This window comes from Microtus oregoni, unplaced genomic scaffold (genome assembly GCF_018167655.1).
Source record: "Microtus oregoni isolate MIOR12 unplaced genomic scaffold, Mior012 000050F_007, whole genome shotgun sequence".
NCBI classification, from domain to species: Eukaryota; Metazoa; Chordata; class Mammalia; order Rodentia; family Cricetidae; genus Microtus; species Microtus oregoni.
Genome location: NW_024543231.1, coordinates 304,404 through 320,102, shown reverse-complemented (window position 1 = coordinate 320,102; position 15,699 = coordinate 304,404). Strand labels below are relative to the sequence as shown.

The 15,699-nt window shown below is 38.1% G+C and overlaps 1 protein-coding gene across 1 annotated transcript in view; it reads left to right on the top strand.

The window, feature by feature from the left end:
- The window catches only part of LOC121436922 (coagulation factor VIII-like), a 145,037-nt gene that overhangs the window by 66,497 nt on the left and 62,841 nt on the right, over positions 1-15,699 (top strand). Inside the window, exon 15 of the mRNA XM_041636819.1 lies at positions 12,787-12,940. Coding sequence (XP_041492753.1) covers positions 12,787-12,940 — 154 coding nt within the window. The remainder of the gene's footprint in view (positions 1-12,786; positions 12,941-15,699) is intronic.

The window sequence follows — 15,699 nt, the reverse complement described above, 5'->3', positions numbered from 1 at the left end:
CAGCTCCCAGAGATCTGTTACTCTCTTCTGATCTCCATGGATGCACACCCTCAAATGCACAGATTTCCATATGCATGCACACATGTGTACATACATGCATATGCACAGAAACACAATTTTCAAAACAATAAAAATAAATCTTAAAAATGAATGTGGTAACACATACTTGTAATCCTAGTGCTGGAAATGCAGAAACTAGCAGGCAGATGTCTCTCAGGGGGCCACCTTGCCTTCATTGATGAGCTCCAGAATCAGTGAGAGACACCCATCTCAAAAAGCAATGTGTATGGCTCCTGAGGAATGACATCCAAGGTTGATCCCTGGCCTTCACAAATGTGCATACATCTAGACACAAATGCAAAAAGAGAAAGAATTGGCCTGTCAGTGGTGGTGCATTCTTTTTGAATCCCAGCACTTGGGAGGTGGAGGCAGGAGGATCTCATGAGATTGAGGCCAGCCTGGTCTACAAAGCAAGTTCCAGGACAGTCAGGACTACAGAGAAACTCTGTCTTGAAAAAAAAAATCAAAACTCAAAAAAGAGAGAAAGAATTAAGATAATTTCAATGGTGCTCTTCAGAAAATAATACAGAACAATGACTGGTAGGTTACTTCAACCCTGATAGTCAAAGAAATCCCTTTTGAGGACTGAGACCTAAAGAAAATAAGGTCAATTGATGGAGCTCAGAAAAGTCAGAGAGAAAAATACAAAGGCTCTAAGAATGGGACATGTTTAGTGCTTTTGAGGAACAAAAAAACAAGTATTACTAGAGTACAGTGAAAAGTTCAAGGTATTCGGGGCATTAGGGTAGCAGAATTGAGCAGCCAATGCACAATACAGGCCCTGGAGAAAGCATTAAAACTGCTAATAAGTGGACCATCTATGCTTCTATATAAAGCCCACCATACAAATTTTGGACTTTATCTCATTCCTTTCCCTCTCTTAAAAAATGTTTCTATAGAACAGTGGTTCTTAACCTTCCTAATACTGTCTTTAATGCAGTTCCTCACATTATTGTGACCCCCAACCATAACAGTATTTTGTTATTTTAGAACTGTAATTTTGCTACTGTTATAAATTGTTATAAACCATAATATAAATATCTGATATGCAGGATATCTGATATGTTACCCCCAATGGGGTCACCATCCACAGGTTGAGAACCTCTGCTCTAGAAGTTCCTCTTTTTTCTTTCTTATACAGTCAGTTTCTCCCTCTCCACTATATTGGTATTATCAATAATATTATACATTTTTAAATATTTTAGATTATTTTATTTTATGTGTATAAGTGTTTTCCTGCATGTATATATGTGCACCATATGCATGTCTGATGCCTACAGGTATCAAAAGATGTTGTCAATCCCTTGGAACTACGGTTACAGATAGTTGTGAGCCACCATATGGGTTTAAGATTTAAATTTTGGTCCTCTGCAAGAGCAACAAATGCTCTGAAATGTTGTGCCATCAGTCCAGCTCCTAATCATGTTATCAATGGCCATTCCTTCATTTCATTTATTTAGACTTCAAACTTTGAAATAATTCCCAACTCCTCTTTTCCCTCATATTCAGATCTAATCCATAAGAGAATCTTGTTTATTATAGTATGTTTTTACGAAACAAAGTTTTGAAATGTACTAAATATTATTCAATATAAAAATATAGTGAAATGGAAAGGTGAGGATGACTGAGGATAAAATCAGGTTACAAAACACTACATAACATGGTAAAACCACGAGCTGTTCCATCAGGTTGATACTTGGTGATGACTCATGGAGGTAGACTAAGTTCTTCACACCCCACCTGCATGCTGAATTAATTACTATCTCCACATCTCCCTGAGCTGGTTCAGATAAACTATTATATAGCCTTAAGAAGAAAATAGGCTTGCCTTCTTAGATGACTATAATCCTGCAGTTAATCTAAATAGGAGTTTAGAGAATGAATCGATATCACTAAAAGTGAAAAGTTACCTAAATGAACTGACTTTTTACATCATAGTACGTCAAAATGCTTCTATCAGAGTCAATAAGGAGAAATCCTACCTTGAAACAAAGCCATTACATGAAAAGATAAAGCCATAAATATATAAGAAGAAAACAGGAAGTATTAATCTCAGGGTGGGCAAATAAAAATGATTAACTCAAGATACACAAAAGATTAGCTAATATAAAATCCATTTCACTGTTTTAAAAATATGAACTTGGAGCTGGAGAGGAGGCTCAGCGCTTAAGAGCAGTTGCTGCTTTTGCAGAGGACCTGAACCCAAATGACAGATCATAATTGCCTGTGACTCCAGTTCCAAGAGTTCTGAAACCCTCTCCTGGCTTCCATGAACACTTATATGCATGTAACATACACACAGAGACATATATGCACATAAATAAAAAAAAATCTTTTAAAATAATTAAAAGGAATAAAATTATGAAATTGATGATGTGCATCAAAAAGTATGCCAGAGAGAATGAGAATATTAACTATAGAATGGAAAAACACATCACCTTATTGATCATGGAAACATAAAATAAAACTACAATGAGACACTACTATGCAACAACCAGAATGCCCAAAATGTAAAAATGTGGTCAAGAATTTATGAAGATTTGTAGCAAATGGAATTCCTACATTTTATTGTTGTTAAAAGTGGGAAATATAACAGCTGATTTAGAAAGCAGTGTAGCAGTATCTACAAAGTCTAAAATATGCCTGTCTAGCAATTCAATTCCTGGATATGTGACCAAAGAAAATACATAAATTTGTGCACCAAAGACATATACCTGAAGGTTCATAAAGGGACTATTTACAAGTCTTAAATTTAGTAGTAACTCATATGCCCATAACTGGAGTATGTTAATCTAATGGAATACAATACAATAGTGCTGTGAATAACAGATAGTACATAATCAAAAATTACAACATAGATGAATGTCTCAATTGTAATGCTTAGTGTAAGAAAAAATAAGGATATGTACACAGTTGCACCTTAAATACTTAAAGAAACAAGCAAAAATGAACATTTTTGTTAAGAATACATGATTAGAAGAGATAAGCTTATAAAAAGCAAAGAAATAAGATTATTATAAATACCGGAATAGTAGTTACCTTTAGTGAAGAGATAGTAGTGTTTGTTGACAGATGGTTCTGTCCTTCCCAGTCCTGCAGCCATTCAGTCCCAGAAAAACACAGAGGCCTACACTAATTATAAAATGTTTGGCCTATTCATTCAGGCTCTCATTAACTAACTCTTACATTTTTTTAATTTACTTATTTTTTTTATTGAAAATTTCCACCTCCTTCCCTCCTCCCACTTCCTTCCCCTTCCCCACACCCCTCCCCCTCCATCTCCAGTCCAAGGAGCAGTCAGGGTTCCCTACCCTTTAGGAAGTCCAAGGTTCTCCCTGTTTCCCCCAGGTCCAGGAAGGTGAGCTTCCAAACAGACTAGGCTCCCACAAAGCCCGTTCCTGGAGTAGAATCAAAACCCAGTGCCATTGTCCTTGGCTTCTCAGTCAGCCCTCCTTGTCCGCACGTTCAGAGAGTCCGGTTTGATCACATGCTCCATCAGTTCCAGTCCAACTGGCCATGGTGATCTCCCATTAGATCAGCCCAATCGTCTCTGTGGGTGGACGCACCCCTCACAGTCCTGACTTCCTTGCTCATGTTCTCTCTCCTTCTGCTCTTCATATGGACCTTAGGAACTCAGTCCAGTGCTCCAATGTGTGTCTCTGTTTCTACCTCCATCTATCGCCAGATGAATGTTCTATGGTGATATGCAAGATATTCATCAGTGTGGCTATAGGATAAGGCCAGTTCAGACACCCTCTCCTCTGCTGCCCAAGGAACAAGCTGAGGAAATCCCCTTGGACACCTGGGAACCCCTCCAGAGTCAAGTCTCTTGCCAACATTAAAATGGCTCCCTTAATTAAGATATCTACTTCCCTGCTCCCTCGTCCACCACTCCTCCATCACAACCATTCCATTCCCTCAAGCTCTCCCCATGCTCCCCTTCTCCATTTTCTCTCCCCATCTCCCCTTATCCAGAACCAACCCGCACCCCTGTGCACCTCACCCCTGTCCGGCAGTCTTGTCCACTTCCAATATCCAGGTGGATAACTATATGTTATTCTTAGGGTTCACCTTCTTAATTAGCTTCTCTAGAATCACGAATTATAGGCTCAATGTCCTTTATTAATGGCTACAATCCACTTATGAATGAGTACATACCATAGTTATTTTTTGGGTCTGGGTTACCTCACTCGGGATAGTGTTTTCTATTTCCATCCATTTGCATGCAAAATTCAAGATGTCATTGGTTTTTTTTTTTTACCACAGAGTAGAACTCTAAAGTGTGTATGTGCCACACCTTCTTTATCCATTCTTCTATTGAAAGGCATATGGGTTGTTTCCAGGTTCTGGCTATTACAAATAGTGCTGCTATGAACATAGTTGAACAAATGCTTTTGTAGTATGATAGGGCATCTCTTGGGTATATTCCCAAGAGTGGAATTGCTGGGTGCTGACATAGGTTGACTCCCAGTTTCCTGAGAAACCGCCACACTGATATTCAAAGTGGTTGCACAAGTTTGCATTCCCACCAGCAATGGATGAGTGCTCCCCTTACTCCACATCCTCTCCAGCATAGGCTATCATTGGTGTTTTTTATTTTAGCTATTCTGACAGGTGTAAGATGGTATCTCAGAGTTGTTTTGATTTGCATTTCCCTGATTGCCTAGAAGGTTGAACATGACCTTAAATGTCTTTTGGCCATTTGAACTTCTTCTGTTGAGAATTCTCTGTTCAGGTCAGTACCCCATTTTTTAATTGGGTTAGTTAGAGTTTTATTTAATGTCTAGTTTCTTGAGCTCTTTATATATTTTGGAGATCAGACTTTTGTCTGATGCAGGGTTGGTGGAGATCTTCTCCCAAACAGTAGGATGCCTTTTTGTCTTAAAGACAGTGTCCTTTGCCCTACAGAGGCTTCTCAGTTTTAGGAGGTCCCATTTATTCAATGTTGCTCTTATTGTCTGTGCTACAAGGGTTCTACATAGGAAGTGGTATCCTGTGCCCATGTGTTGTAGAGTACTTCCCACTCTCTCCGCTATCAGATTAAGTATGGTCAGATTAATATTGAGGTCTTTAATCCATTTGGACTTGAGTTTTGTGCATGGTGATAGATATGGGTCTATTTTCATTCTTCTACATGTTGACATCCAGTTATGCCAGCACCATTTGTTAAAAATGCTTTCTTTCTTCCATTGTATAATTTTAGCTCCTTTGTCGAAAATCAGGTGTTCATAGGTTTGTGGATTAATATCTGGGTCTTCGATTCAATTCCATTGGTCAACATCTCTGTTTTTGTGCCAATACCAAGCTGTTTTCATTACTGTAGCTCTGTAATAGAGTTTGAAGTCAGGGATGGTAATGCCTCCGGAGGTAGTTTTATTGTATAGGATAGTTTTGGCTATCCTGGGTTTTTTTTGTTTTTCCATATAAAGTTGATTATTGTTCTCTCAAGGTCTGTGAAGAATTTTGCTGGGATTTTGATGGAGATTGCATTGAATCTATACATTGCTTTTGGTAGAATTTCCATTTTTACTATGCTGAGCCTCCCAATCCAAGAGCAAAGGAAATCCTTCCAGTTTGTGGTATGTTCTTCAATTTCTTTCTTCAAAGACTTAAAGTTCTTGTCAAATAGATCTTTCACTTCCTTGGTTAGAGTAACCCCAAGATACTTTATGCTATTTGGGGCTATCATGAAAGGTGATGTTTCTCTGATTTCCCTCTCTGCATCCTTATCCTTTGCGTATAGGAGGGCAACTGATATTTTGGAGTTGATCTTGTATCCTGCCACATTACCAAAGGTGTTTATCAGCTGTAGGAGTTCTTTGGTAGAGTTTTTTGGGGTCACTTATGTACACTATCATATCATCTGCAAATAACAAAAGTTTAACTTCTTCCTTTCCTATTCGAATCCCCTTGATCCCATTATGTTGTCTTATTGCTATTTCTAAAACTTCAAGCACTATATTGAAGATGTATGGAGAGAGTGGACAGCCTTGTTGTGTTCCTGATTTTAGTGGGATGGCTTTGAGTTTCTCTCCATTTAATTTAATGGTAGCTGTCGGCTTGCTGTATACTGCTTTTATTATATTTAGGTATGAACCTTGTATCCCTAATCTCTCCAAGACCTTTATCATAAAGGGGTGTTGAATTTTGTCAAAAGCTTTTTCAGCATCTTTTGAAATGATCATATGGTTTTTTTCCTTCAGTTTATTTATATGATGGATTACATTGATAGATTTTCGTATGTTGAACCAGCCCTGCCTCTCTGGGATGAACCCTACTTGTTCATAATGTATAATTTTTTGGATGTGTTCTTGGATTCAGTTTGCCAGTATTTTATTGAGAATTTTTGCATTGATGTTCATGAGTGAGATTGGTCTGTAATTCTCTTTCTTCATTATGTCTTTGTGTGATTTTGGTATCAGGGTGATTGTAGCTTCATAAAAGGAGTTTGGCAATGACTCTTCTGTTTCTATATTGTGAAATGCATTAAGGAGTATAGGTATTAGCTCCTCCTGGAAGTTCTGTTAGAATTCTGCATTGAAACCATTTGGTCCAGGGCTTTTTTTGGTAGAGAGGTTTCTGATGACAGCTTCTAATTCCTCGCGACTTACAGGTCTATTTAAAGTGTTCACCTGGTCTTGATATAATTTTGGTATATGGTACTTATCTAAAAAATTGTCCATTTCTTTCATATTTTCCAATTTTGTAGCGTATATGCTTTTGTAGTAAGATCTAATGATTCTCTGTATTTCCTCTGTGTCTGTTGTTATGTCCCCCTTTTCATTTCTGATCTTGTTAATTTGCGTTTTCTCTCTCTGATGTTTGATATGTTTGAATAGGGGTTTGTCAATCTTGTTGATTTTCTCCAAAAACCAGCTTTTTGTGTCGTTGATTCTTTGGATTGTTTTCTGTGTTTCTTTGTTGTTGATTTCAGTCCTCAGTTTGATTATTTCCAGCCTTCTACTCCTCCTGGGTGAGTGCTTCTTTTTTTCTAGAGTTTTCAGGTGTGCTGTTAAGTCTCTAATGTGTGCTTTCTCCTTTTTTTTATGTGGGTACTTAGTGCTATAAACTTTCCTCTTAGCACTGCTTTCATAGTGTCCGATAGGTTTGGGTATGTTGTGTCTCTATTTTCATTGAATTCAAGGAAGACTTTAATTTCTTTCTTTATTTCTTCCTTGACCCAGGGGTGGTTCAGTAGTTGACTGTTCAGTTTCCATGAGTTTGTAGGCTTTCTAGGGTTAGAACTGTTGTTGAATTCTAACTTTATTCCTTGGTGATCCAATAAGACACAGGTGGTTACTACAATTTCTTTGTATCTATGGATGTTTGCATTGTTACCAATTATGTGATCAATTTTTGAGAAGGTTCCATGCGATGCTGAGAAAAAGGTATATTCTTTTCTGTTTGGGAGGAATGTTCTATAGATGTCTGTTAAGTCCATTTGGTTCATTACATCTAATAGTTCTCTTATTTTTCTGTTAAGTTTCTGTCTGGTTTACCTGTCCATTGATGAGAGCAGAGTGTTGAAATCTCCTACTATTAGAGTGTGGGTTTTGATGTATGCTTTGAGTTCTATTAATGTTTCTTTTACATTTGTGGGTGCTTTTATATTAGGGGCATAGATATTCAGGATAGAGACTTCCTCCTGATGAATTGTTCCTGTTATGAGTATAAAGTGTCTATCTCCATCTCTTCTGATTGATTTTAGTTTGAAATCAATTTTCTTAAATATTAGTATTGCCACACCTGCTTGTTTCTTTGGACCATTTTATTGGAAAAGTATTTCCCAACCCTTTACTCTGAGGTAGTGTCTGTCTTTGAGTTTGAACTGTGTTTCTTGTAGACAGCAGAATGTTGGATCCTGTTTTTATATCCATTCTCTTAACCTGTACCTTTTTATAGGTGAATTGAGTCCATTGATATTAAGTGATATTAATGACCAGTGGTTGTTAACTCCGGTTATTTTTCTGGTGGTAGAGTTTGTGTGTTTCCCTTCTTTGAGCTGTGCTGGTGGAGGGTTGCCAGGCGCTTGTGTTAATATTGGTGTCGTTGGCTTCCTTGGTTTGTGATTTTCCTTCTAGTATTTTCTGTAAGGCTGGGTTTGTGGCAAGGTATTGTTTAAATTATTTTTTGTCCTGGTATATCTTGTTTTCTCCATTGATGGTGAAAGAAAGCTTGGCTGGGTATAGTAGTCTGGGCTTGCATCCATGGTCTCTTATTGTCTGCAGCACGTCTATCCAAGACCTTCTGGCTTTCATTGTTTCCATAGAGAAGTCAGGTGTAATTCTTATAGGTTTCCCTTTGTATTTTACTTGCCCTTTTTCCTTTGCAGCTCTTAATATTTGTTCTTTATTCTGTATGTTTTGTGTTTTGATTATTATATGATGAGGGGATGCTTTTTTTTGATCCAGTCTATTTGGTGTTCTGTATGCTTCTTGTAACTTCATAGGAATATCCTTCTTTAAGTTGGGAAAGTTTTCTTCTATATTTTTGTTGAATATGTTTTCTGGGTTTTTGAGCTGTAATTTTTCTTCTGCTACCCGTATTATTCTTAGGTTTGGTCTTTCATGGTGTCCCAGATTTCCTGGATATTTTGTGACAATAATTTGTTTTGTTCTTTAATCAGTGAGGTTATTTCTTCTATAGTATCTTCAATGATTGAGATTCTTTCTTCGATCTCTTGTATTCTGTTGGTAATATTTGTCTCAGTAATTCCTGTTCATTTACCCAAATTTTCCATCTCCAGCCTTCCCTCGGTTTGTGTTTTCTTCATTACCTCCATTTCAATTTTCAAGTCTTGAACTGTTTCCCTTACCTGTTTGATTGCTTTTTCTTGTTTTTCATGGTTTTCTTGGGAATCTTTGAGAGATTTATTCATTTCGTCTACCTTTTTGTTTGTCATCTCTATTTCTTTATGGCAGTTTTTCACCTCCTGTTTAAGTTCCTCTATTATTTTCATAATGTTCCATTTAATGTTGATTTTTTCTATTTCTTCTGGAGTAGAGTGTTCAATTCTTCTTGTTTAGTGATCCCCAGATCCTGGAGTCTTCATGTTGCCTTTCAGGTTGTTGGAGGAATTCTTGCATTGGCACCTGCCCATCTCTTCTTTCAAATGGAGCCAGGAAAGTCTTGGTGTCTTGGTCCAGTCTTTGCTGTGACTGACTCTCGGGGTGGATTTCCTCAGTGCAGGAGTAGGAACTATTCCTGTGTGACTGGAACTCCTCAGCACAGACTCAGGGTCTCCTGGTAGTCCAAAGACACTCTCTGGATGGAACTCCTCAGTACTGAAACAGGGATAACTGGTAGTCCAAGGCTAACTCTTACATCTTAAATTAACCCATAATTTTTGTCTGTGTTAGCCACATGGTTTGGTACCTTTGATCAGTGAGGCATTCTCATCTTGCTTCTTCTGTGTCTGTCTGGTGACTGGAGACTGATCCTTTCCTCTTCCCAGAATTCTCCTAGTCTAGCCATCCCACCTATACTTCCTGCCTGGCTACTGGCCAATCAACGTTTTATTAAACCAATACAAGTGACAAATCTTTACAGGGTACAAGACCATTATCCCACAGTACTTGCCCTGTTTTTTTTTCTTTTCAAAACAAGAACTCTGAATCTAATCTCCTTTGTTTAGCTTTTTTCCTGACAATTATCCATAACCAACTTGTAACCAACACTCTAAACAAAGACAATATCCATATTCCATTTTTGGAAATGTGGGCATAGTTTTCTAGGCTACTTCCTGCTGATTGGGGGCATTGATAATCTTATGGGGACCTAAAGAAAATTTATGGTAATGATCAAGTCCTGACTGGAATATTCTGTGAGTCTTGATCATCCCAGCCAGCAGTCTTGAGGCTATTCTGGATGCAGAACTCACAGGAAACTCCAAAAAAAGGTCCTCTGAAATGTTAGATCATCTGGGCCATTCACTCCTACAAGAGATTTTTCAAACCTGATTTTTCTTAACCCAGAATGAATCTACAGACTCTCATTTCCTGTGGAAACAAAAGCAAAAACTTTTCTCCAATGTAACATATCTTTTGACTTAAATTTTAAAGTCTAGGCATTTTCAAAATACATATATTGGATTAATCCAGCAGTATTTGCAATCAAATATCTTTTAGCAGTTGTTGTTCCTTTTTTCATCTTTACATGGCTTTGTTTTAAACTCTATTTCTTTTCTTTTATTTTTTACTTTTGTTATTTTGAGACGGGGTTTCTCTGTGTATCTTTGACTGTCCTGAAACTCACTCTGTAGACCAGGCTGACCTTGAACTTACAGAGATCCACCTGCCTGTGCCTCCCAAGTGCTGAGATTAAAGGAGTGTGCCACCATACCCATCTACTCTCTTTGTTTGTTTTTTTAAGGACTTATCTTTTTTCTTTTCTCTCTTAAACCTACATATATTTTAAGCACACCCTAAACCACTTAGAGGGTTTTTTTTTGTCTGAATCTATCCTTATTTCATATCTTTCTTTTTTCTGACCACATAAGTCTTTAATTTGCTAAGTGATATGGCTAGGATGAAAGCTGTGGCTTTGATGGCTAGATTCACCCCATTCCTTAGCTTTCTGAGAGTCTAGTTTCATGGCAGAGGTACTAGCAGGAGCCATGTTTATTGCCACAACAACTCTATATATTTTCAAGCTCCGGTCATCACCAAGAAGCATTCTGTTGGATATTCATAAACATGATTTAAGTGTTTATTGGTGGGAGTCTCTTAAAAGAGCTGCAAGGTTTTTGCAGCTAAAACTGAGTCAGGAAACCTCTCTTAAATGAGACATGCTTGCCTCTAGCAAACAGAGTCCATGTGAAAATGTTGTTACCAAGAAGCCGTGCTTAACTCTGTTCTTTTGTGTCTAGAATTACTTCCCAAGCTCTCTCAGGTTTTATGTGGATGTAGTTGGCACCACCCAGATCTGAAATAATCACACAGAAACTATACTAATTATAACACTACTTGGTAACTAGCTTAGGCTTCTTATTAAGTAACTCTTACATCTTAAATTAACCCATAATCCTTGTCTGTGATAGCCACAAGGCTTTGTACCTTTGTATCAGCGAGGCATTCTCATCTTGCTTTCTCTATATCTGGGTGGCAACTGCAGACTGAGCCTTTCCTCTTCCCTGAATTCTCCTATTCTGGTTGCTCTGCCTATACTTTCTGCCTGGCTACTGTCCAATCAGCATTTTATTAAACCAATAGAAGTGACAAATCTTTACAGTGTACAAGACCATTGTCACACAGTAATTGTTTGAGCAGAAAGGAATATATAGTTTTCTGGGTGATATCTGCCTTTCTGAATGGAAGATATTTATGTATATGTATGTTTTAGTTCAGAACTTTAAAATATTATTTTTAAAATTTTAAAAGAGAGCCAAGGAATAGAAACTGGGCTTTCTTATGTTTAAGTTATTTTTTTAAGGTCTACATTTATTCATCATTCCACAGTAGATTGTATGTGCCTTGTATTAGATACTGTCCCAACTACTGGAATGAAGCAATAGACAAAATACACAAAAATCCTCCTTTTAGTGGACTTACATACTAGGAAAGTCCTAAGACAGTATTTCAAAGGAGATGGAATGGTTAGCCATTATTTTGGTTAGGGTTTCATTTGCTGTGAAGAAACACCATGACCATGGCAACTTTATAAAAGAAAATATTTAGTTGACGCTAGCTTACAGGTTCAGAAGTTTAGTCTATTATTATCATGGTGAGAAGCATGGTGTTATGCATACAGGCAAGGTGCTTGAGAAGAAACTGAGAGTTCTGCATCTTGTTCTGCAGGCAACAAAAAGTTAACTATAACACTGGGCATACCTTAAACATATATGCGACCTCAAAGCCCACCCCAAGAGTAACTCACTTCCTCCAATAAGGGCAGACCTATTCCAACAAGGTCACACCTATTAGTGCCACTTCCTTAAGGTGTCATTCATTTTCAAACCACACAACCATGAAAATTATTTCTTAGCTATCTAATAAAATCAGGAAATAGAAGTTTTATGAACTGCTTACCTCTAGATTTTTGGCATTTGCCAATTTAGTTCACATAGTGTTGAATAACCAAAACCAAAATCTACCCCTCAAGTCGGGCGATGGTGGCGCACGCCGTTAATCCCAGCACTCGGGAGGCAGAGGTAGGCAGATCTCTGTGAGTTCGAGACCAGCCTGGTCTACAGAGCTAGTTTCAGGACAGGCTCCAAAGCCACAGAGAAACCCTGTCTCGAAAAAAAAAAACAAAAACAAAAACAAAATCTACCCCTCAAGATTATCCATCTTGAAAAAGTGCATCACTATGCATTTATTTTTTCAAACTAGAAACCTGAAGATTATTTTTTTTTCTTCTAAAAGGGTCTCAGGTCCCTAAGGCTATTCTCAAATTTTCTGTGTAGCTCAAGCTGGCTTAAACTTTACAGTGATTATTTTGCTTCAGCCTCCTAGGTGGTGGAGGTACAGCCATCATACCCAGTTTATGCTGCATTGGAAATGGAGGCCAGGGTTCCTTGCATGCTAGGCAAGCACTCTACTAAGTGAGCTACTTCCTTTGCCTGTGAAAATTTTCTTTCATCTCTATTTCTTTCCTCCCTATACCATTGCATTTATTATATATCACCAGTTTTATCAAGCATATCTTAAATACAAGGAAAGCAAAAGTGTGAGGCATCCTTTCTCATGGGTCCATCAAAGTAATACTTTTCTTCTGCTTTTTCTCCAGGGATCAAAGTGGCAATGCACCTCAGTTCAAGAAAGTAGTTTTTCAAGAATTTACTGATGGCTCCTTTAGTCAACCCTTATACCGGGGAGAACTAAATGAACATTTGGGGTTGTTGGGGCCTTATATAAGAGCAGAAGTTGAAGACAACATTATGGTAAGTTAAGGACAATGGAATTACAAAAAGTTCTCTATATATGGTTTGCTTCTGTTTATAAAAAATAACATATACAAATGGCATGAAATTAGAAGTTAAACTGTCTAGGCCAGTGGTACTCAACCTGTGGGTCTAGACCTCTTTGGGGAGTCTAATTCCTCTTTCACATGTCCCCTAAGTCCATCTTAAAACATAGATAGTCACATTATTATTTATAACTATAGCAAAATTACAGTTATAAAGTAGCAACAAAATTAATTTTATGGTTGGGGGTCACCACAGCATGAGGAACTATATTAAATGATCACAGCATTAGGAAGGTTGAGAACCACTAGTCTAGGTTCAACCTATAGCCTGCAAACCCACATACAACCAAATATAGATAAGCATGTCCTAGCACAAAATCACAAACTTACTTAAAGCATTATAGAGGGTTTTTTTTGCATTTTTTGAAACTCAGTTGTACTATTCTTCAGTGTGATCGTTAGTAGATAACATCATGTCACAGTGTAAAAAGGCTAGGCACGCATGGTCTATGGAAACAAATGTAATCAATGGGAGAGAGGAGAAAGGAAGGAGAAGATAGAAGAGGACTGTGTGAGGAATATGTTCATATGTACATGAACGAAAATATCCTTTTGTAACATAGTACCATGTACACCAGTTGTAAAAAATAATATGTTCTGCCATCTGAAAAAATTAAAGTACATAAAAATTGAGGAGATAAATAATCCTATAATTTTCATTTTGATGTATATTCCTCATCTGTTGCCTGGTTTTTCCCTTTATGTATTGGAAATTATACCATATGTAATATATATAATTCTGCCTCTTCAATTGTGTATTATGTAATAAATATTTTACATCATCCAAATACTTCTTAAGTAAGAAGGAAGGACTATGTATATGGGCATGATTGCACATGTCTTTAATCCTCCTTCATCTCCCACCCCCACACTTAGGATCAGAAACAGGGGCAGATGGATCTCTATGAGTTTGAGTTCAGCCTTGTCTACATATGGAATTTAAGGACAGTCAGAGTAACATAGAGAGACTCTATCTCAAAAAATAAAACAAAGAAGAATGACTACATGATATTCTATCACATGAATTGATGGGAGCATAGATTACTTAAATATATACTTTGAATAACCTTTTAGATCATTTCTTTTTCCTTTTCTTTGTTTGAGACAGCATCTCACAATGTAGCCTTGTGTCTTTGTCAATGTTTTATTGCTATGAAAAGATACCATGACAAAAGCAACCTTTATAAAAAGAAAGCATTTAATTGGGGGGCTTTCTTACAGAGGTTTAGTCTATTATCATCATGGTGGGGAAACTTAGCAACAGGCATAGCAGGCATGGTGCTGGAGAAGTAGCTGAGAGCTATATACTGATCCACAGGCAAAGAGAGAGACACTGGTCTTGGCATGGACTTTTAAAACTTCAAAGTCCAACTCCTAGTCACACACTTCCTCCATCAAAGCCACACCTACCCCCAACAAGGTTACAGCTCCTATTAGTGCCACTCCATATGGGCCTATGGTGGCCATTTTTATTCAAACCACTATACCTTGGTTTACCTTCTGAAACTCACTATGTAGACTTGGCTGGACCCAAACTCACAGAGATCCTCCTGTCTCTACCTCTTGAGTGTTATGATTAAAGTTGAATGCCACCATACCCAAAGAATTATTAGTCAAGGTTCTCTAGAGTCATAGAACTTATGGAATATATATATATATATATATATATATATATATATATATATATATATATATATATATATATGGAATTTATTGGCATGACTTATAAGCTACAGTCTAACTAATCCAACAATGGATAGCTGTGATTGGAAAGTACAAGAATCTAATAGTTATCCAGTCCCAAAAGACTGGTGTCTCAGCTGGTCTTCCCAAAGAGGTAGGCTCCAATGCTAGTGAAGGAATAAATGTGCTGACAAGGCAAGGACAAGCAAGCAACAAACCAAACTGTCCTTCTTCTCTGTCCCTATATGGGCTTTCAGCAAAAGGTGTGGCACCAATTAAAGCTGTGTCTTCCAGCCTCAGGGTCTGGATCAAAAGCTGTGTCTTCCAGCCTCAAGATTCTGACCAGAGGTATGTTATCCTCTCACCTCAAGATCCAGATCACAGGTGTACCCTCCTTTTCTGGATTGTAGTTCATTTTAGATATATTCAAGTTGACAACCAAACTAGCCATGTTTTTTTTTTTTGCTTTTGTTAAGTTTTTGTTTTTATTGAGAAAAGGAAAAAAAAGTATCCGCCTCCTCCCAGCTTCCCATTTCCCTTCCCCTCCTTCCACCCATCTCCTCCTCCCCCAAACTCCTCTCCCCCTCCCTCTCCAGTCCTTAGAGCAGTCAGGGTTCCCTGCCCTGTGGAAAGTCCAAGGTCTGCCCCCCTCCGTCCATGTCTAGGAAGGTGAACAACCAAACTGGCTAGGCTCCCACAAAGCCAGAACATGAAGTAGGGTCAAAACCCCGTGCCATTGTCCTTGGCTTCTCATCAGCCCTCATTGTTTGCCATGTTCAATGAGTCCGGATTTATCCCATGCTTTTTCAGTCCCAGTCCAGCTGGCCTTGGTGAGCTCCCACTAGATCAGCCCCCTTGTCTCAGTGGGTGGGTGCGCCCCTCGTGGTCCCGACTTCCTTGCTCATGTTCCCCCTCCTTCTGCTCCTCATTGGGACCTTGGGAGCTCAGTCCAGTGCTCCAGTGTGGGTCTCTGTCTCTATCTCCATCCAT